The 15,660-nt window shown below is 41.8% G+C and overlaps 1 protein-coding gene across 1 annotated transcript; it reads right to left on the reverse strand.

Annotated features, from left to right (window-relative positions):
- Positions 1-53: 53 nt before the first annotated feature.
- Positions 54-852, reverse strand: LOC134754110 (uncharacterized). Its single transcript, XM_063690186.1, has one exon. It carries the CDS (start codon positions 769-771, stop codon positions 85-87), a length of 687 nt encoding a protein of 228 aa, XP_063546256.1. The 5' UTR covers positions 772-852; the 3' UTR covers positions 54-84.
- Between the last annotated feature and the right edge of the window lie 14,808 nt (positions 853-15,660).

Here is a 15,660-nt window from a genome sequence, read left to right on the forward strand (position 1 = left end):
CATAATATTTGAATTTTTTTTGGTTCTATTTCTCGTTATAATTTATAAATCTATCCTGCACCAACATTTATGTCTCTGTTTGACCTAATGGTTGACTGGTAGAGAATGCCTTTTGACATTAAGTCCGCCATTTGTACATTTTTCTTTGCTTGTGCAATAAAGTTTAAATAAATAAATAAATAAAATCTTTGATATCTTCAACAGCTGATCAGTGCCGGGTTCGGAACCCGACGCCGTAGCCCCCGCGCTGGCGCACCGAATAGTTTCTGCCAACTCGACAGCTTTAGCCAGCGTCAAATCCTTCAACTTCCGAGCATAAAGTTTTTCCTTCTCCCGGCCTGGCAACATGCCTATCAGGAACCGGTCACGCAGTGCCTCTTCTGCATTAGCAAATTCACAGTGTGCAGTCAGACCACGGAGCCTCGCCGCCCATTGCGTGTGAGACTCGCCTACCTGCTGTGACGCGGAGTAGAACTTATGACGCTCCCCGAAGCCCACCCGTGTCGGTGTAAAATGTCCGTCCAAAAGCGTCAAAATGTCCTCGAATGGCACGCTTCCCAATTGCTTTGGCAACGCTAAATCCTCAACTAATTTATACGTGCCTTCGCTGAGTGCGCTTAAAAGAATGGCTTTCCTCTTCTTCCCCGTAGCATCTGTCGTCCCGTCCAAATCATTAGCCAAAAAAATTTGTAGAATCCTGCCTTTGTAGCTCTTCCAACTTTGGCCAGCGTGATCAAAAATAGTTAAAATCCCGAGATTAGCACTTGCCATGTTTTTTTTTTGCGGAACGGGTAGATTACGCACGCGAGTCGCCACTGATAAATACAGAAAGGAGCGATTAAAACCACAGACGGCCGTTAGCGCACTGACATATATTTCAACGAGTAACAGCGTGTGGACGCAGCCTCACGCACACATATGCAACAATTTCTATATGTTTTTTCCAGTTTATGTTACTGTCAAGGGATATTCCTAACATGTTAAAAGTGTCCACTTCCTCAATTTTGATGTTATTTATTATTATATTAAGTTCTAATGGTTTGTTAAGTCCGTGATGGAATTGAATTAATTTAGTTTTGTTGAGATTGATTTCGAGATTTTGAACTTCTAGCCAGTTATTGACTTCGTGAAGAAATTTTTTGATTGTATCGTTATGACTTTCGCCTTTATCAATTTCAAACAGTAACGAAATGTCATCTGCAAATAAGATGTTGTGTATATTAACTAAATTTGGAAGGCCGTTTATATATATTAAGAATAACACGCAACCTAAAACACTACCTTGTGGAATAGATCCTAGTAAATGTCGCTTTTCCGAACGTGTCTCGGTGATTTCATTTGTGTTTGAGTTATGATATTTAATTTGCACATATTGAATACGGTTTTGCAGGTAGGATCTAAACCAATCGTGGACTACGCCTCTAATCCCTGAATTATAAAGTTTTTTAAGTAGAATTTCGTGTGATACTCTATCGTATGCTTTACTTAAGTCTAGTAGAAAGCCAACGGCGTGTTTTTTCCTGTCTAATATTGTTATAGCATTCTGTATGTAGTTAGTCACAGCAAGTGCTGTAGATCGGTCTTTTCTAAATCCATACTGATTTGCATGAAGCACATTGTTGGTTTCTAAAAAATTGTACAACCTATCACACATGGCTTTTTCGTAAATTTTCGACAAAGATGATAATAAAGCAATAGGTCGGTAGTTACAAGGGTCCGTATCATCGCCTTTCTTAAACAACGGTTTGACTACAGCTATTTTAAGGTTATCTGGGAACGTTCCCTCAGCGAAAGATTGATTTATTAGCATAGTGATTGGTGGTGTCAGTTCCATATTACAGATTTTTAATAAAGTAACTGGGATTTCATCAATTCCCAAGCTATGTTTAGTTTTAAACCCCTTAATAATTTTGAAGACTTCCTGCTCACTGACGGGACGCAGAAACATAGATTTTTCTACCGGTTCGAAATCTTTGTATTTTTGTGCAGCATTCATAGTTGGATTATTATTAGAATTTACCGATTTAGACTCATAGACGTTAGCAAAATAATCATTAAAAACATTAGCTACTTCCTTTGGTGACTGTACAATTTTATTTTGGGATTGGCTTTTAATTTTTATATTATTTTTAAAAAAAATTGTTGACCTCCCGCTTTTCTCATTAATAATTTGCCACATGGTTTTGTTCTTGTTCGTAGAATTTTTCATCTGTAATATATAATTAACTTTTTTAGAGTAATTTATGCATTTTTTGAGAATTTTGTTATATGAATTGTAGTATGTTTTTAGTGTGTTAAGACCATTTGTTTTATTGTAATTAATGTGTATTCTAAGTAATCTTTTATTTCTGCATGATTTACGTACACCCTTTGTTAGCCAATTTTTTTTTTTGCTTTTCTAATTTTAATGTATTTTAGAGGAATCGTTTTATCCAGTATTTGTACTAAAACGTTTTGGAATGCCTTAAAATTACTATTAGCATTTCTATATATTAGTATACTAGTCCAATCTACAGTTGTAATAGCTTCTTTAAAAGCCAATTGGTTTGATTGGCTGTGTATGCGTTTTAATGTTTTCCAAGTCTTATCCTTAACTACTTTAATTTTTAGATGCACGTCAAAACTGTAAACTATTCCTTTGTGGTCTGAAATCCCGAATTCCGTAACTTCGAGGTTAAATAGTGTATTATTTGTAAATAACAAGTCTATGCACGTTTCTGATTGGGCTGCTATTCTAGTTGGCTCTTTAACAACTTGAACTAAATTAACACTGAGCATTAGATCTGTGAGACGTTTAGATAGCTTACTTTTTCGAATCATGTCTATATTAAAATCACCTCCTAGTATGATATGTCTGTTTTGTGTCTTTGTTTTTATTATCTGTAATATTTTCTCTAGGCAACCATAAAATGTTTCTGTTTCACGATTTGGTCTGTAAAGGCAGATCAAGATAACATTCAATTTCGGTATTTCTATAGAACAACATTCTACATCATATTCTAGTGACAAATTTACAATGTCTTTTCTTTCTATAAATTCTATGCCATCTTTAAGCAAAATCGCTACCCCTCCACCATTGCGTTCTTGTCTGTTAAAAGCTGTAGCTAGTGTATAGCCAGACACGCGAACTACATCCTCTTGAGACTTATGGATCCAGGTCTCCGTCAAACATAGGGCATCATAAGGGTTTTCGGTCAGAAATTCTTCTAGTTGATCTACTTTATTTTTGAGACTCTGCATATTTTGAAAGTAAACCTCGAAAGGTATGTGTTAGTATCCGAAGTGTCTTCTTTGTTAGGTCTTTGGTGCTTTTGTTGTTGAAATATTTGTACTTGTTTCATTTGTGGTGAAATCTTCTAGTATTGGTAATCGGGTGCTTGTAGACGTGTCGCTAAGATTTTGTTCTAAAAACTTTTCTTGTGTTTCATGCGCCGGGATGTATTTTTCTCCGTCGATGTATAAGTTGTTGTTCCGTATAACAGCATATTTTCCACTTTTCCGTGCATTTGTGAGCTGTTCTCGTAGATGGCGTCTTTTATTTAAGGTTTCTGCATCCAAAACTTCATCAATAGCGTATCCGGTATTTTTGAAGTAATTTGCATGGTCCAGTACATATGTACTGGACCATGCAAATTACTTCAAAGTCATATGACTTCATTCGTTTGCTGATTAGCTCTATAACGAGCGGGCGTCGGTTTCCTCTTTTTCCGATTCTCTTGGCAGATTCAATAAATCAATTTATTTGTATATGTAGTATCTGGCTAAACATGTTATTTAAACGATGGCATATGTCCGACTCGTGTTCGTCGTAGTATTCGTCAAGGCCATAAAGTATAAACTTCTTTTCGTTGTCGTTAGAGGGGCTTCCTGCCTTGCTTTGATTACTGGAGTGGCTTGAGTCGGTTTTTTTCTCAGTGAGGGCCCGTAGTTGGCTTAGTTCAGTCTTAAGTCATTTATTTTCTTTTTCTAGAGCGTCTATTTTCGTATTTATGTTTAATAGTAAAACAAATTAAATTTTAACCATGCCTAAAGCATTTATAAAAGTATAATGCTTCTTTGCACATAAACTCTTAGTGAGCAAATCAGCGGGCATGTCAGCTGTGGGCAAGTAATGCAATTTAACTATTTTGGCAGAAACACACTCTCTAGTGAAGTGATATCTCACATCAATGTGTTTCGACCTTCTATGAAACACAGGATTTGACGACAGCTTAAGTGCACTCTGATTGTCATTGTACAGGTTCAAAGTATACATCTTATTAGTAATTTCAAATTGCAGGTTCCTTAAATACACTGCTTCTTTACAAGCTTCTGAAATACTCATATACTCTGCCTGACATGTTGATAAAGCTACTGTTTTTTGCTTTTTACACTCCCATGAAATGACACTATTTGACATTAAAAAACAAAACCCAGTATATGACCTCCTATCCAGAGTGTCGATAGCCCAATCGGCATCAACAAAACCTTCTATCTCAGAATTCCCATTCTTAGAATACTTAATACCAAGATTCTTAGTTTTCTTTAAGTATTTTAAGATCCGTTTCGCATAAGACCAATGCTCGTCAGTGTGACAATTGTTAAATTGACTTAAATAGCTTACAGAATAAGTTATATCAGGCCTGGTCAAAACCGATAAGTACATTAAGCTACCTATGAGCTGTTGATATGGTATTTGATTGTTTACACTTTGACCTACATCCACATGCAATTTATTCTCCATTGGAGTATCAAAAGTTTTACAATCTGTCATTTGAAATTTGTTCAACAAACTGTCAATATATCTTTCCTGACTCAATGTGACAGAACCCTCCAATTTATTAAATGTTACATTCATTCCTAGACATTGCTTTACCTGTCCTAAGTCTTTAATTTGAAAGTGACTTGACAACATGTCTTTGACTTGTTTACACTCCTTATCATCATTTGAAAAAATAAAGAAGTCATCTACATACACTGTGACAATGGTTTTGCGGTCACCATCAAGCTTTGTATACAGACAAGGCTCTATTTTGGATTTTGCATAACCATTTTCAACTAAACAAGTGTCTACTTTCTTATTCCAGGCCCTTGAAGCCTGCTTTAGACCGTAAATTGCCTTTTTAAGTTTTAAGACCTTTTTTTACCTCTCAGGGGAATCGAAACAATCAGGTATCTGCATATATATAGTTTCCTCTAGCTCACCATTTAAAAAAGCTGTTTTCACATCTAAATGGGTAACGTCTAGTCCTAACTGTACTGCTAAAGAGAACAATAGCCGTAAAGTTGTATGCCTGACAACAGGTGAGTTAAGTCTCTGTGTAATCTACACCAGCTTTCTGTGTGAAACCCTTTGCTACAAGTCTAGCACGAAACCTCACTGAATTGTCACTGTCATACTTTTTACGTAATACCCACTTGCATTTTGCAATGGTGCTGTCCTTGAGTGCAACGGCGAGTTCCCATGCCTTATTGTCTTCAAAGGATTGCAATTCATCATGCACCGCCTCCAACCACTGAGCTTTTTCTGGACCTTCCAGCGCTGCTTCAAGTGAAAGCTCACAGGTATCTTCACTGCTTTCTCCACCTATACAAGTGTTTGAAAAGCCATACCTGTCTGGTGGGTGCCTTTGCCTCTGGGAACACCTTCTCACCTCAGCGACTTCTAAAACACTATCCATACTGCTGGCTGAAGAGTCTGAAGATCCCTCTTCTTCTGGCTGATATGTGTCATCGCCATCATTATATTCTTCACCACCTGAAATATTGGAAACATCCCCTACTGAATCCAATGACATTCTATCAGTAACCTTCTCCGAGATGGGTTTTCCTTCAAATTCAACTGTGGTAATCGCTGGTGCAGGGTTCTCCATCACCACCACATCTCAGCTGGTTGTGATATCATTCATCATTGATTCTAGGAAGATATGTGTCATCACCATCATTATATTCTTCATTAGTTGAAGCCCGTTTGTTTGCGTTCTCGCGACTTTGTATTTATCGGACTTTTATCAACTTTTCTTTCCGTGCAAATTTTTTTTTTTTTTTTATTGAATAAGGAAGCAAATTACAGTTTTTTAGATCATTACAAGACCCATCGTAGGCAAAACCTTATGGAGGGTTGTGTGCCGATGGGGAGTTCGAGAATAACATAAAGAAAAACAATATTATATCCTATATCTTATCATATATCCTATATCATCATAAATATGATTCTTAGTATACATAGCTTGTGTCGTTAGTTTTTAATAAGTGCATTTTAACGACTTTTTTTATATGTTGATGATTTTTTGTTAATGATTACGATAATGGCCGGGCATCTTGCATTTGTAACAAACAATCGCCTTTTTAAGGAGAACCAAAAACTCTTTGCTTCTGGGTTCTATTTGAACTATGTGACTGTTGTCTAATTTTGAATTTGGTATACTTCAATACATTGCTATTTCTGCACACGATAAAATGGTGGTTTCATTATACTTCTAAATGGGTAAACAAAAAATTATGAAAAAAATATATATGAATCTTCATTTATTGTTCAACAATTATAAAATTAAACTTTTTTCCTGATATTTATAGTTTTACCGTAATAAAAATAATAAAACAGGCCATTTTGCGGCAAACTTTTTTATTTTTACTAAACGGCTAAATCAATTAAAATTATTTTTAAACTAACAATAATGTTTTAATAGCTGACGGTATTTCCACCGCGATACAACCGGCCGATATTATTAACAATATCATCTAAACTACCATCTGACAAAGTATGAAATGGGATGCGATGACTGAAAAGATTTTTTTGCATGTTCATGTGACCAACTGACGGTCCACCGAGATACAACCGGCTGACCATTTTTTAATTCACAATAGCATCTAAACCATCATCTGACTCAGTATCAAGCGGGAGGCGATGACAATTTTTTTTGCGTGTTTCGGTGGCTGCCATTCCTCAACCCATCAACGGAGCGGCAGCTGACGTCCACAGGGGTTCATCGTACATAGCCGTTAACCACTAAAAAAATAAATGACTGCAAAGCGCTGATTTGGTTGTGGCGCGCTTGTAATAAAAACCGGCCAAGTGCGAGTCGGACTCGCGTTCCAAGGGTTCCGTACATTACTCATATTAAACAATTTATTTTTTATATGAAACGTGCGTGAAATGTCTTTAATAAACCCGTACAGGGGTTGGATCAAAAACTAAATAATTAAGTCCGACTCACGCTTGACTGCACATTTCTAATAAGTTTTCCTGTGATCTATAGGTAAAGATTTATTTTGAGTATTTTTTTTCAATTCTAGACTCAGTAGTTTCGGAGATAAAGGGGGGAATGTTAATTTTTTGCCTATTTTCGTGAATAACTTCTAAAGATAAGAATCTCACAATGAGCTCTTTCATTTGATATGTAACACGATATAGTTTGAAAAACTTTTTTTTTAATTTTCTCTTTTACCCCCCAAAAGTGGCCTCCGTGTTTAAAATTAATTTGTTTACGTTACATGTCCGTCTTTGGGTCACAAACTTACAGATATACAGTATACACCAAATTTCAACTTAATTGGTCCAGTAGTTTCCGAGAAAATAGGCTGTGACAGACGGACAGACAGACAGACAGACGCACGAGTGATCCTATAAGGGTTCCGTTTTTTCCTTTTGAGGTACGGAACCCTAATAATGATTATATTCCCACGTAATGTTTGAGAAAACTTCGAACTTCGCGAAATAACACATTTGTAGTAGTATGTGTAGTATATGAAGCTAGTAGGTATTTTAATTTTATAAGTTAACTATTAATGGCATTATTTATATTTATTTATTACGGATTTAAAAAAAAATCTGAATAAAATAAACGCACTGTACGCCTCAATTTAGTACATACCAAGCTTTAGCTATAAATCTTAATCCGTCGATTTGACTTAAATATTTATTTGTAAGAAACAGATAAAACACAAATTAACTAATTGAGGTTTGTAAAGTATAATGCATTAGGGAATATATTTTTATTATAATTTACGACCTCCACTACACGCATGATCTACTCATACTCAAACAACAAAATATCTGCAAAAGATACACAAATACGAGGTATAGCGCCAAATGCCGCGCGCCTCTGGGCTGTAGGTTATTCTTTGAACCTCGTTCCGCCGCACCGAGACGAAATTCACGTACGATCGCAGTGAGCGGGGTGCGGGCACGGAGACGCTGAGACGCTCAAGGCCAAATCAGCGAGAAGCAGCGTTAGACTGGAACTGTTCGTAATTAAACCTTAAGGGGCCCACTGACTATCAGTCCGCCGGACGATATAGGCCTGTCAGTTAGAACAAAAATTTGACAGTTCCGAACAACTGGCAGGCCGATATCGTCCGGCGGACTGATAGTCAGTGGGCCCCTTTACCTGTAACCAACGGCCAGTGTTGGCCGAACGCTAATGCCATTAACCATTAAAAATTAACAATTAAAAAGGTTAATGGCCATTAACCATTAGCCATTTAATTCGGATTAAAGTTAATTCGGATTAAAGTTAATTCGGATTAAATTTTTGAGACGTTAATGGCCATTGAAGTTAATTCGGATTAACTTTAATTCGGATTAACTTCAATGGCCATTAAAGTTTCTAAAAATTTATTAGAATTACTCTCAATTGCATCAACGTCTAATAAAATTACATTCGTGATATTTTAAAATGAGACAGCAAAATGACCCTGACTGAACCCTGGCAGTAGTAGCAGTACCTACCTACTACCTAGTAGAATTCTGGTTTGGTGCAACACAGACATACGCGGTTTTGGTCATTTAAATCGTCTTGATGAGCACTTCGGAGAGCCGTACCCACGATAGAGCTGATGCTGAACCCTGGCAGTACCTAATGGATCTAAGGTTTGGTGCAACATAGGCACACGCTGTTTTAGTCATCCGACTCGTCTTGATGAGCACTTCGGAGAGCCATACCCATGATAGAGCTGATGCTGAACCCTGGCAGTACCTAATGGATCTAAGGTTTGGTGCAACATAGGCACACGCTGTTTTAGTCACCCGACTCGTCTTGATGAGCACTTAGGAGAGCAGTACCCATAATGGAGGTGATGCTGAACCCTGGCAGTACCTAGCGGAACTAAGGTTTGGTGCAACATAGGCACACGCTGTTTTAGTCATCCGACTCGTCTTGATGAGCACTTAGGAGAGCAGTACCCATGATAGAGCTGATGCTGAACCCTGGCACTACCTAGTGGATCTAAGGTTTGGTGCAACATAGGCACACGCTGTTTTAGTCACCCGACTCGTCTTGATGAGCACTTAGGAGAGCGGTACCCATGATAGAGCTGATGCTGAACCCTAGCAGTACCTAGTGGATCTAAGGTTTGGTGCAACATAGGCACACGCTGTTTTAGTCACCCGACTCGTCTTGATGAGCACTTAGGAGAGCAGTACCCATAATGGAGCTGATGCTGAACCCTGGCAGTACCTAGTGGATCTAAGGTTTGGTGCAACATAGGCACACGCTGTTTTAGTCACCCGACTCGTCTTGATGAGCACTTAGGAGAGCAGTACCCATGATAGAGCTGATGCTGAACCCTGGCAGTACCTAGTGGATCTAAGGTTTGGTGCAACATAGGCACACGCTGTTTTAGTCACCCGACTCGTCTTGATGAGCACTTAGGAGAGCGGTACCCATGATAGAGCTGATGCTGAACCCTGGCAGTACCTAGTGGATCTAAGGTTTGGTGCAACATAGGCACACGCTGTTTTAGTCACCCGACTCGTCTTGATGAGCACTTAGGAGAGCAGTACCCATGATAGAGCTGATGCTGAACCCTGGCACTACTTAGTGGATCTAAGGTTTGGTGCAACATAGGCACACGCTGTTTTAGTCATCCGACTCGTCTTGATGAGCACTTAGGAGAGCAGTACCCATAATAGAGCTGATGCTGAACCCTGGCAGTACCTAGTGGATCTAAGGTTTGGTGCAACATAGGCACACGCTGTTTTAGTCACCCGACTCGTCTTGATGAGCACTTAGGAGAGCGGTACCCATGATAGAGCTGATGCTGAACCCTGGCAGTACCTAGTGGATCTAAGGTTTGGTGCAACATAGGCACACGCTGTTTTAGTCACCCGACTCGTCTTGATGAGCACTTAGTAGAGCGGTACCCATGATAGAGTTGATGCTGAACCCTGGCAGTACCTAGTGGATCTAAGGTTTGGTGCAACATAGGCACGCGCTGTTTAGGTCGTCCGACTCGTCTTGATATGCACTTAGGAGAGCAGTACCCATGATAGAGCTGATGCTGCACCCTGGCAGTACCTAGTGGATCTAAGGTTTGGTGCAACATAGGCACGCGCTGTTTTGGTCATCTGACTCGTCTTGATGAGCACTTAGGAGAGCGGTACCCACGATAGAGCTGATGCTGAACCCTGGCAGTACCTAGTGGATCTAAGGTTTGGTGCAACATAGGCACGCGCTGTTTTGGTCATCTGACTCGTCTTGATGAGCACTTAGTAGAGCGGTACCCATGATAGAGCTGATGCTGAACCCTGGCAGTACATAGTGGAAGTAAGGTTTGGTGCAACATAGGCACGCGCTGTTTTGGTCATCCGACTCGTCTTGAGGAGCACTTAGAAGAGCAGTAACCATGATAGAGCTGATGCTGAACCCTGGCAGTACCTAGTGGATCTAGGGTTTGGTGCAACATAGGCACACGCTGTTTTAGTCATCCGACTCGTCTTGATGAGCACTTAGGAGTGCAGTACCCATGATAGAGCTGATGCTGAACCCTGGCAGTACCTAGTGGATCCAGGGTTTGGTGCAACATAGGCACACGCTGTTTTAGTCATCCGACTCGTCTTGATGAGCACTTAGGAGAGCAGTACCCATGATAGAGCTGATGCTGAACCCTGGCAGTACCTAGTGGATCTAAGGTTTGGTACAACATAGGCACACGCTGTTTTAGTCACCCGACTCGTCTTGATGAGCACTTAGGAGAGCAGTACCCATAATGGAGCTGATGCTGAACCCTGGCAGTACCTAGTGGAACTAAGGTTTGGTGCAACATAGGCACACGCTGTTTTAGTCATCCGACTCGTCTTGATGAGCACTTAGGAGAGCAGTACCCATGATAGAGGTACTGCCAGGGTTCAGCATCAGCTCTATCATGGGTACCGCTCTCCTAAGTGCTTATCAAGACGAGTCGGGTGACTAAAACAGCGTGTCCCTATGATGCACCAAACCTTAGATCCACTAGGTACTGCCAGGGTTCAGCATCAGCTCTATCATGGGTACTGCTCTCCTAAGTGCTCATCAAGACGAGTCGGATGACTAAAACAGCGTGTGCCTACGTTGCACCAAACCTTAGTTCCGCTAGGTACTGCCAGGGTTCAGCATCAGCTCCATTATGGGTACTGCTCTCATAAGTGCTCATCAAGACGAGTCGGATGACTAAAACAGCGTGTGCCTATGTCGCACCAAACCTTAGATCCATTAGGTACTGCCAGGGTTCAGCATCAGCTCTATCATGGGTACTGCTCTCCTAAGTGCTCATCAAGACGAGTCGGATGACTAAAACAGCGTGTGCCTATGTTGCACCAAACCTTAGATCCATTAGGTACTGCCAGGGTTCAGCATCAGCTCTATCATGGGTATGGCTCTCCGAAGTGCTCATCAAGACGAGTCGGATGACTAAAACAGCCTGTGCCTATGTTGCACCAAACCTTAGATCCATTAGGTACTGCCAGGGTCCAGCATCAGCTCTATCTTGGGTACTGCTCTTCCAATTGCTCATCAAGACGAGTCGGATGACTAAAACAGCGTGTGCCTATGTTGCACCAAACCTTAGTTCCGCTAGGTACTGCCAGGGTTCAGCATCAGCTACATTATGAGTACTGCTCTCCTAAGTGCTCATCAAGACGAGTCGGGTGACTAAAACAGCGTGTGCCTATATTGCACCAAACCTTAGATCCACTAGGTACTGCCAGGGTTCAGCATCAGCTCTATCATGGGTACTGCTCTCCTAAGTGCTCATCAAGACGAGTCGGATGACTAAAACAGCGTGTGCCTACGTTGCACCAAACCTTAGTTCCGCTAGGTACTGCCAGGGTTCAGCATCAGCTCCATTATGGGTACTGCTCTCATAAGTGCTCATCAAGACGAGTCGGGTGACTAAAACAGCGTGTGCCTATATTGCACCAAACCTTAGATCCACTAGGTACTGCCAGGGTTCAGCATCAGCTCTATCATGGGTACTGCTCTCCTAAGTGCTCATCAAGACGAGTCGGATGACTAAAACAGCGTGTGCCTACGTTGCACCAAACCTTAGTTCCGCTAGGTACTGCCAGGGTTCAGCATCAGCTCCATTATGGGTACTGCTCTCATAAGTGCTCATCAAGACGAGTCGGATGACTAAAACAGCGTGTGCCTATGTTGCACCAAACCTTAGATCCATTAGGTACTGCCAGGGTTCAGCATCAGCTCTATCATGGGTACTGCACTCCTAAGTGCTCATCAAGACGAGTCGGATGACTAAAACAGCGTGTGCCTATGTTGCACCAAACCTTAGTTCCGCTAGGTACTGCCAGGGTTCAGCATCAGCTCCATTATGGGTACTGCTCTCCTAAGTGCTCATCAAGACGAGTCAGGTGACTAAAACAGCGTGTGCCTATGTTGCACCAAACCTTAGATCCACTAGGTAGTTCCAGGGTTCAGCATCAGCTCTATCATGGGTACTGCTCTCCTAAGTGCTCATCAAGACGAGTCGGATGACTAAAACAGCGTGTGCCTACGTTGCACCAAACCTTAGTTCCGCTAGGTACTGCCAGGGTTCAGCATCAGCTCCATTATGGGTACTGCTCTCATAAGTGCTCATCAAGACGAGTCGGATGACTAAAACAGCGTGTGCCTATGTCGCACCAAACCTTAGATCCATTAGGTACTGCCAGGGTTCAGCATCAGCTCTATCATGGGTACTGCTCTCCTAAGTGCTCATCAAGACGAGTCGGATGACTAAAACAGCGTGTGCCTATGTTGCACCAAACCTTAGATCCATTAGGTACTGCCAGGGTTCAGCATCAGCTCTATCATGGGTATGGCTCTCCGAAGTGCTCATCAAGACGAGTCGGATGACTAAAACAGCCTGTGCCTATGTTGCACCAAACCTTAGATCCATTAGGTACTGCCAGGGTCCAGCATCAGCTCTATCTTGGGTACTGCTCTTCCAATTGCTCATCAAGACGAGTCGGATGACTAAAACAGCGTGTGCCTATGTTGCACCAAACCTTAGTTCCGCTAGGTACTGCCAGGGTTCAGCATCAGCTACATTATGAGTACTGCTCTCCTAAGTGCTCATCAAGACGAGTCGGGTGACTAAAACAGCGTGTGCCTATATTGCACCAAACCTTAGATCCACTAGGTACTGCCAGGGTTCAGCATCAGCTCTATCATGGGTACTGCTCTCCTAAGTGCTCATCAAGACGAGTCGGATGACTAAAACAGCGTGTGCCTACGTTGCACCAAACCTTAGTTCCGCTAGGTACTGCCAGGGTTCAGCATCAGCTCCATTATGGGTACTGCTCTCATAAGTGCTCATCAAGACGAGTCGGATGACTAAAACAGCGTGTGCCTATGTTGCACCAAACCTTAGATCCATTAGGTACTGCCAGGGTTCAGCATCAGCTCTATCATGGGTACTGCTCTCCTAAGTGCTCATCAAGACGAGTCGGATGACTAAAACAGCGTGTGCCTATGTTGCACCAAACCTTAGATCCATTAGGTACTGCCAGGGTTCAGCATCAGCTCTATCATGGGTACTGCACTCCTAAGTGCTCATCAAGACGAGTCGGATGACTAAAACAGCGTGTGCCTATGTTGCACCAAACCTTAGTTCCGCTAGGTACTGCCAGGGTTCAGCATCAGCTCCATTATGGGTACTGCTCTCCTAAGTGCTCATCAAGACGAGTCAGGTGACTAAAACAGCGTGTGCCTATGTTGCACCAAACCTTAGATCCACTAGGTAGTTCCAGGGTTCAGCATCAGCTCTATCATGGGTACTGCTCTCCTAAGTGCTCATCAAGACGAATCGGATGACTAAAACAGCGTGTGCCTATGTTGCACCAAACCTTAGTTCCGCGAGGTACTGCCAGGGTTCAGCATCAGCTCCATTATGGGTACTGCTCTCCTAAGTGCTCATCAAGACGAGTCGGGTGACTAAAACAGCGTGTGCCTATGTTGCACCAAACCTTAGATCCACTAGGTACTGCCAGGGTTCAGCATCAGCTCTATCATGGGTACTGCTCTCCTAAGTGCTCATCAAGACGAGTCGGGTGACTAAAACAGCGTGTGCCTATGTTGCACCAAACCTTAGATCCACTAGGTACTGCCAGGGTTCAGCATCAGCTCTATCATGGGTACTGCTCTCCTAAGTGCTCATCAAGACGAGTCGGGTGACTAAAACAGCGTGTGCCTATGTTGCACCAAACCTTAGATCCACTAGGTACTGCCAGGGTTCAGCATCAGCTCTATCATGGGTACCGCTCTCCTAAGTGCTCATCAAGACGAGTCGGGTGACTAAAACAGCGTGTGCCTATATTGCACCAAACCTTAGATCCACTAGGTACTGCCAGGGTTCAGCATCAGCTCTATCATGGGTACCGCTCTCCTAAGTGCTTATCAAGACGAGTCGGGTGACTAAAACAGCGTGTCCCTATGATGCACCAAGCCTTAGATCCACTAGGTACTGCCAGGGTTCAGCATCAGCTCTATCATGGGTACTGCTCTCCTAAGTGCTCATCAAGACGAGTCGGATGACTAAAACAGCGTGTGCCTACGTTGCACCAAACCTTAGTTCCGCTAGGTACTGCCAGGGTTCAGCATCAGCTCCATTATGGGTACTGCTCTCATAAGTGCTCATCAAGACGAGTCGGATGACTAAAACAGCGTGTGCCTATGTTGCACCAAACCTTAGATCCATTAGGTACTGCCAGGGTTCAGCATCAGCTCTATCATGGGTATGGCTCTCCGAAGTGCTCATCAAGACGAGTCGGATGACTAAAACAGCCTGTGCCTATGTTGCACCAAACCTTAGATCCATTAGGTACTGCCAGGGTTCAGCATCAGCTCTATCATGGGTATGGCTCTCCGAAGTGCTCATCAAGACGAGTCGGATGACTAAAACAGCCTGTGCCTATGTTGCACCAAACCTTAGATCCATTAGGTACTGCCAGGGTTCAGCATCAGCTCTATCATGGGTACGGCTCTCCGAAGTGCTCATCAAGACGATTTAAATGACCAAAACCGCGTATGTCTGTGTTGCACCAAACCAGAATTCTACTAGGTAGTAGGTAGGTACTGCTACTACTGCCAGGGTTCAGTCAGGGTCATTTTGCTCTCTCATTTTAAAATATCACGAATGTAATTTTATTAGACGTTAATCCAAATTGAGAGTAATTCGGATTAATTATTTGACTTTCATACCCATTGAAGTTAATCCGAATTAAAGTTAATCCGAATTAACTTCAATGGCCATTAACGTCTCAAAAATTTAATCCGAATTAACTTTAATCCGAATTAACTTTAATGCAATTGGTTAATGGCGGAACTAATGGTTAATAAAATTGATCAATGGTTAATTAAAATTAACAATTACGGCCAACACTGCCAACGGCCCACTATTGCCTTGGGTGAGACTTGAACTCATGGC

The sequence above is a fragment of the Cydia strobilella genome, chromosome Z, assembly GCF_947568885.1.
Source record: "Cydia strobilella chromosome Z, ilCydStro3.1, whole genome shotgun sequence".
In the NCBI taxonomy this organism is placed as follows: Eukaryota; Metazoa; Arthropoda; class Insecta; order Lepidoptera; family Tortricidae; genus Cydia; species Cydia strobilella.

What these genes read in the sequence shown, in the direction of transcription:
- LOC134754110 (XM_063690186.1), bottom strand. Translation starts at nt 771, where the DNA reads ATGGCAAGTGCTAATCTCGGGATTTTAACTATTTTTGATCACGCTGGC.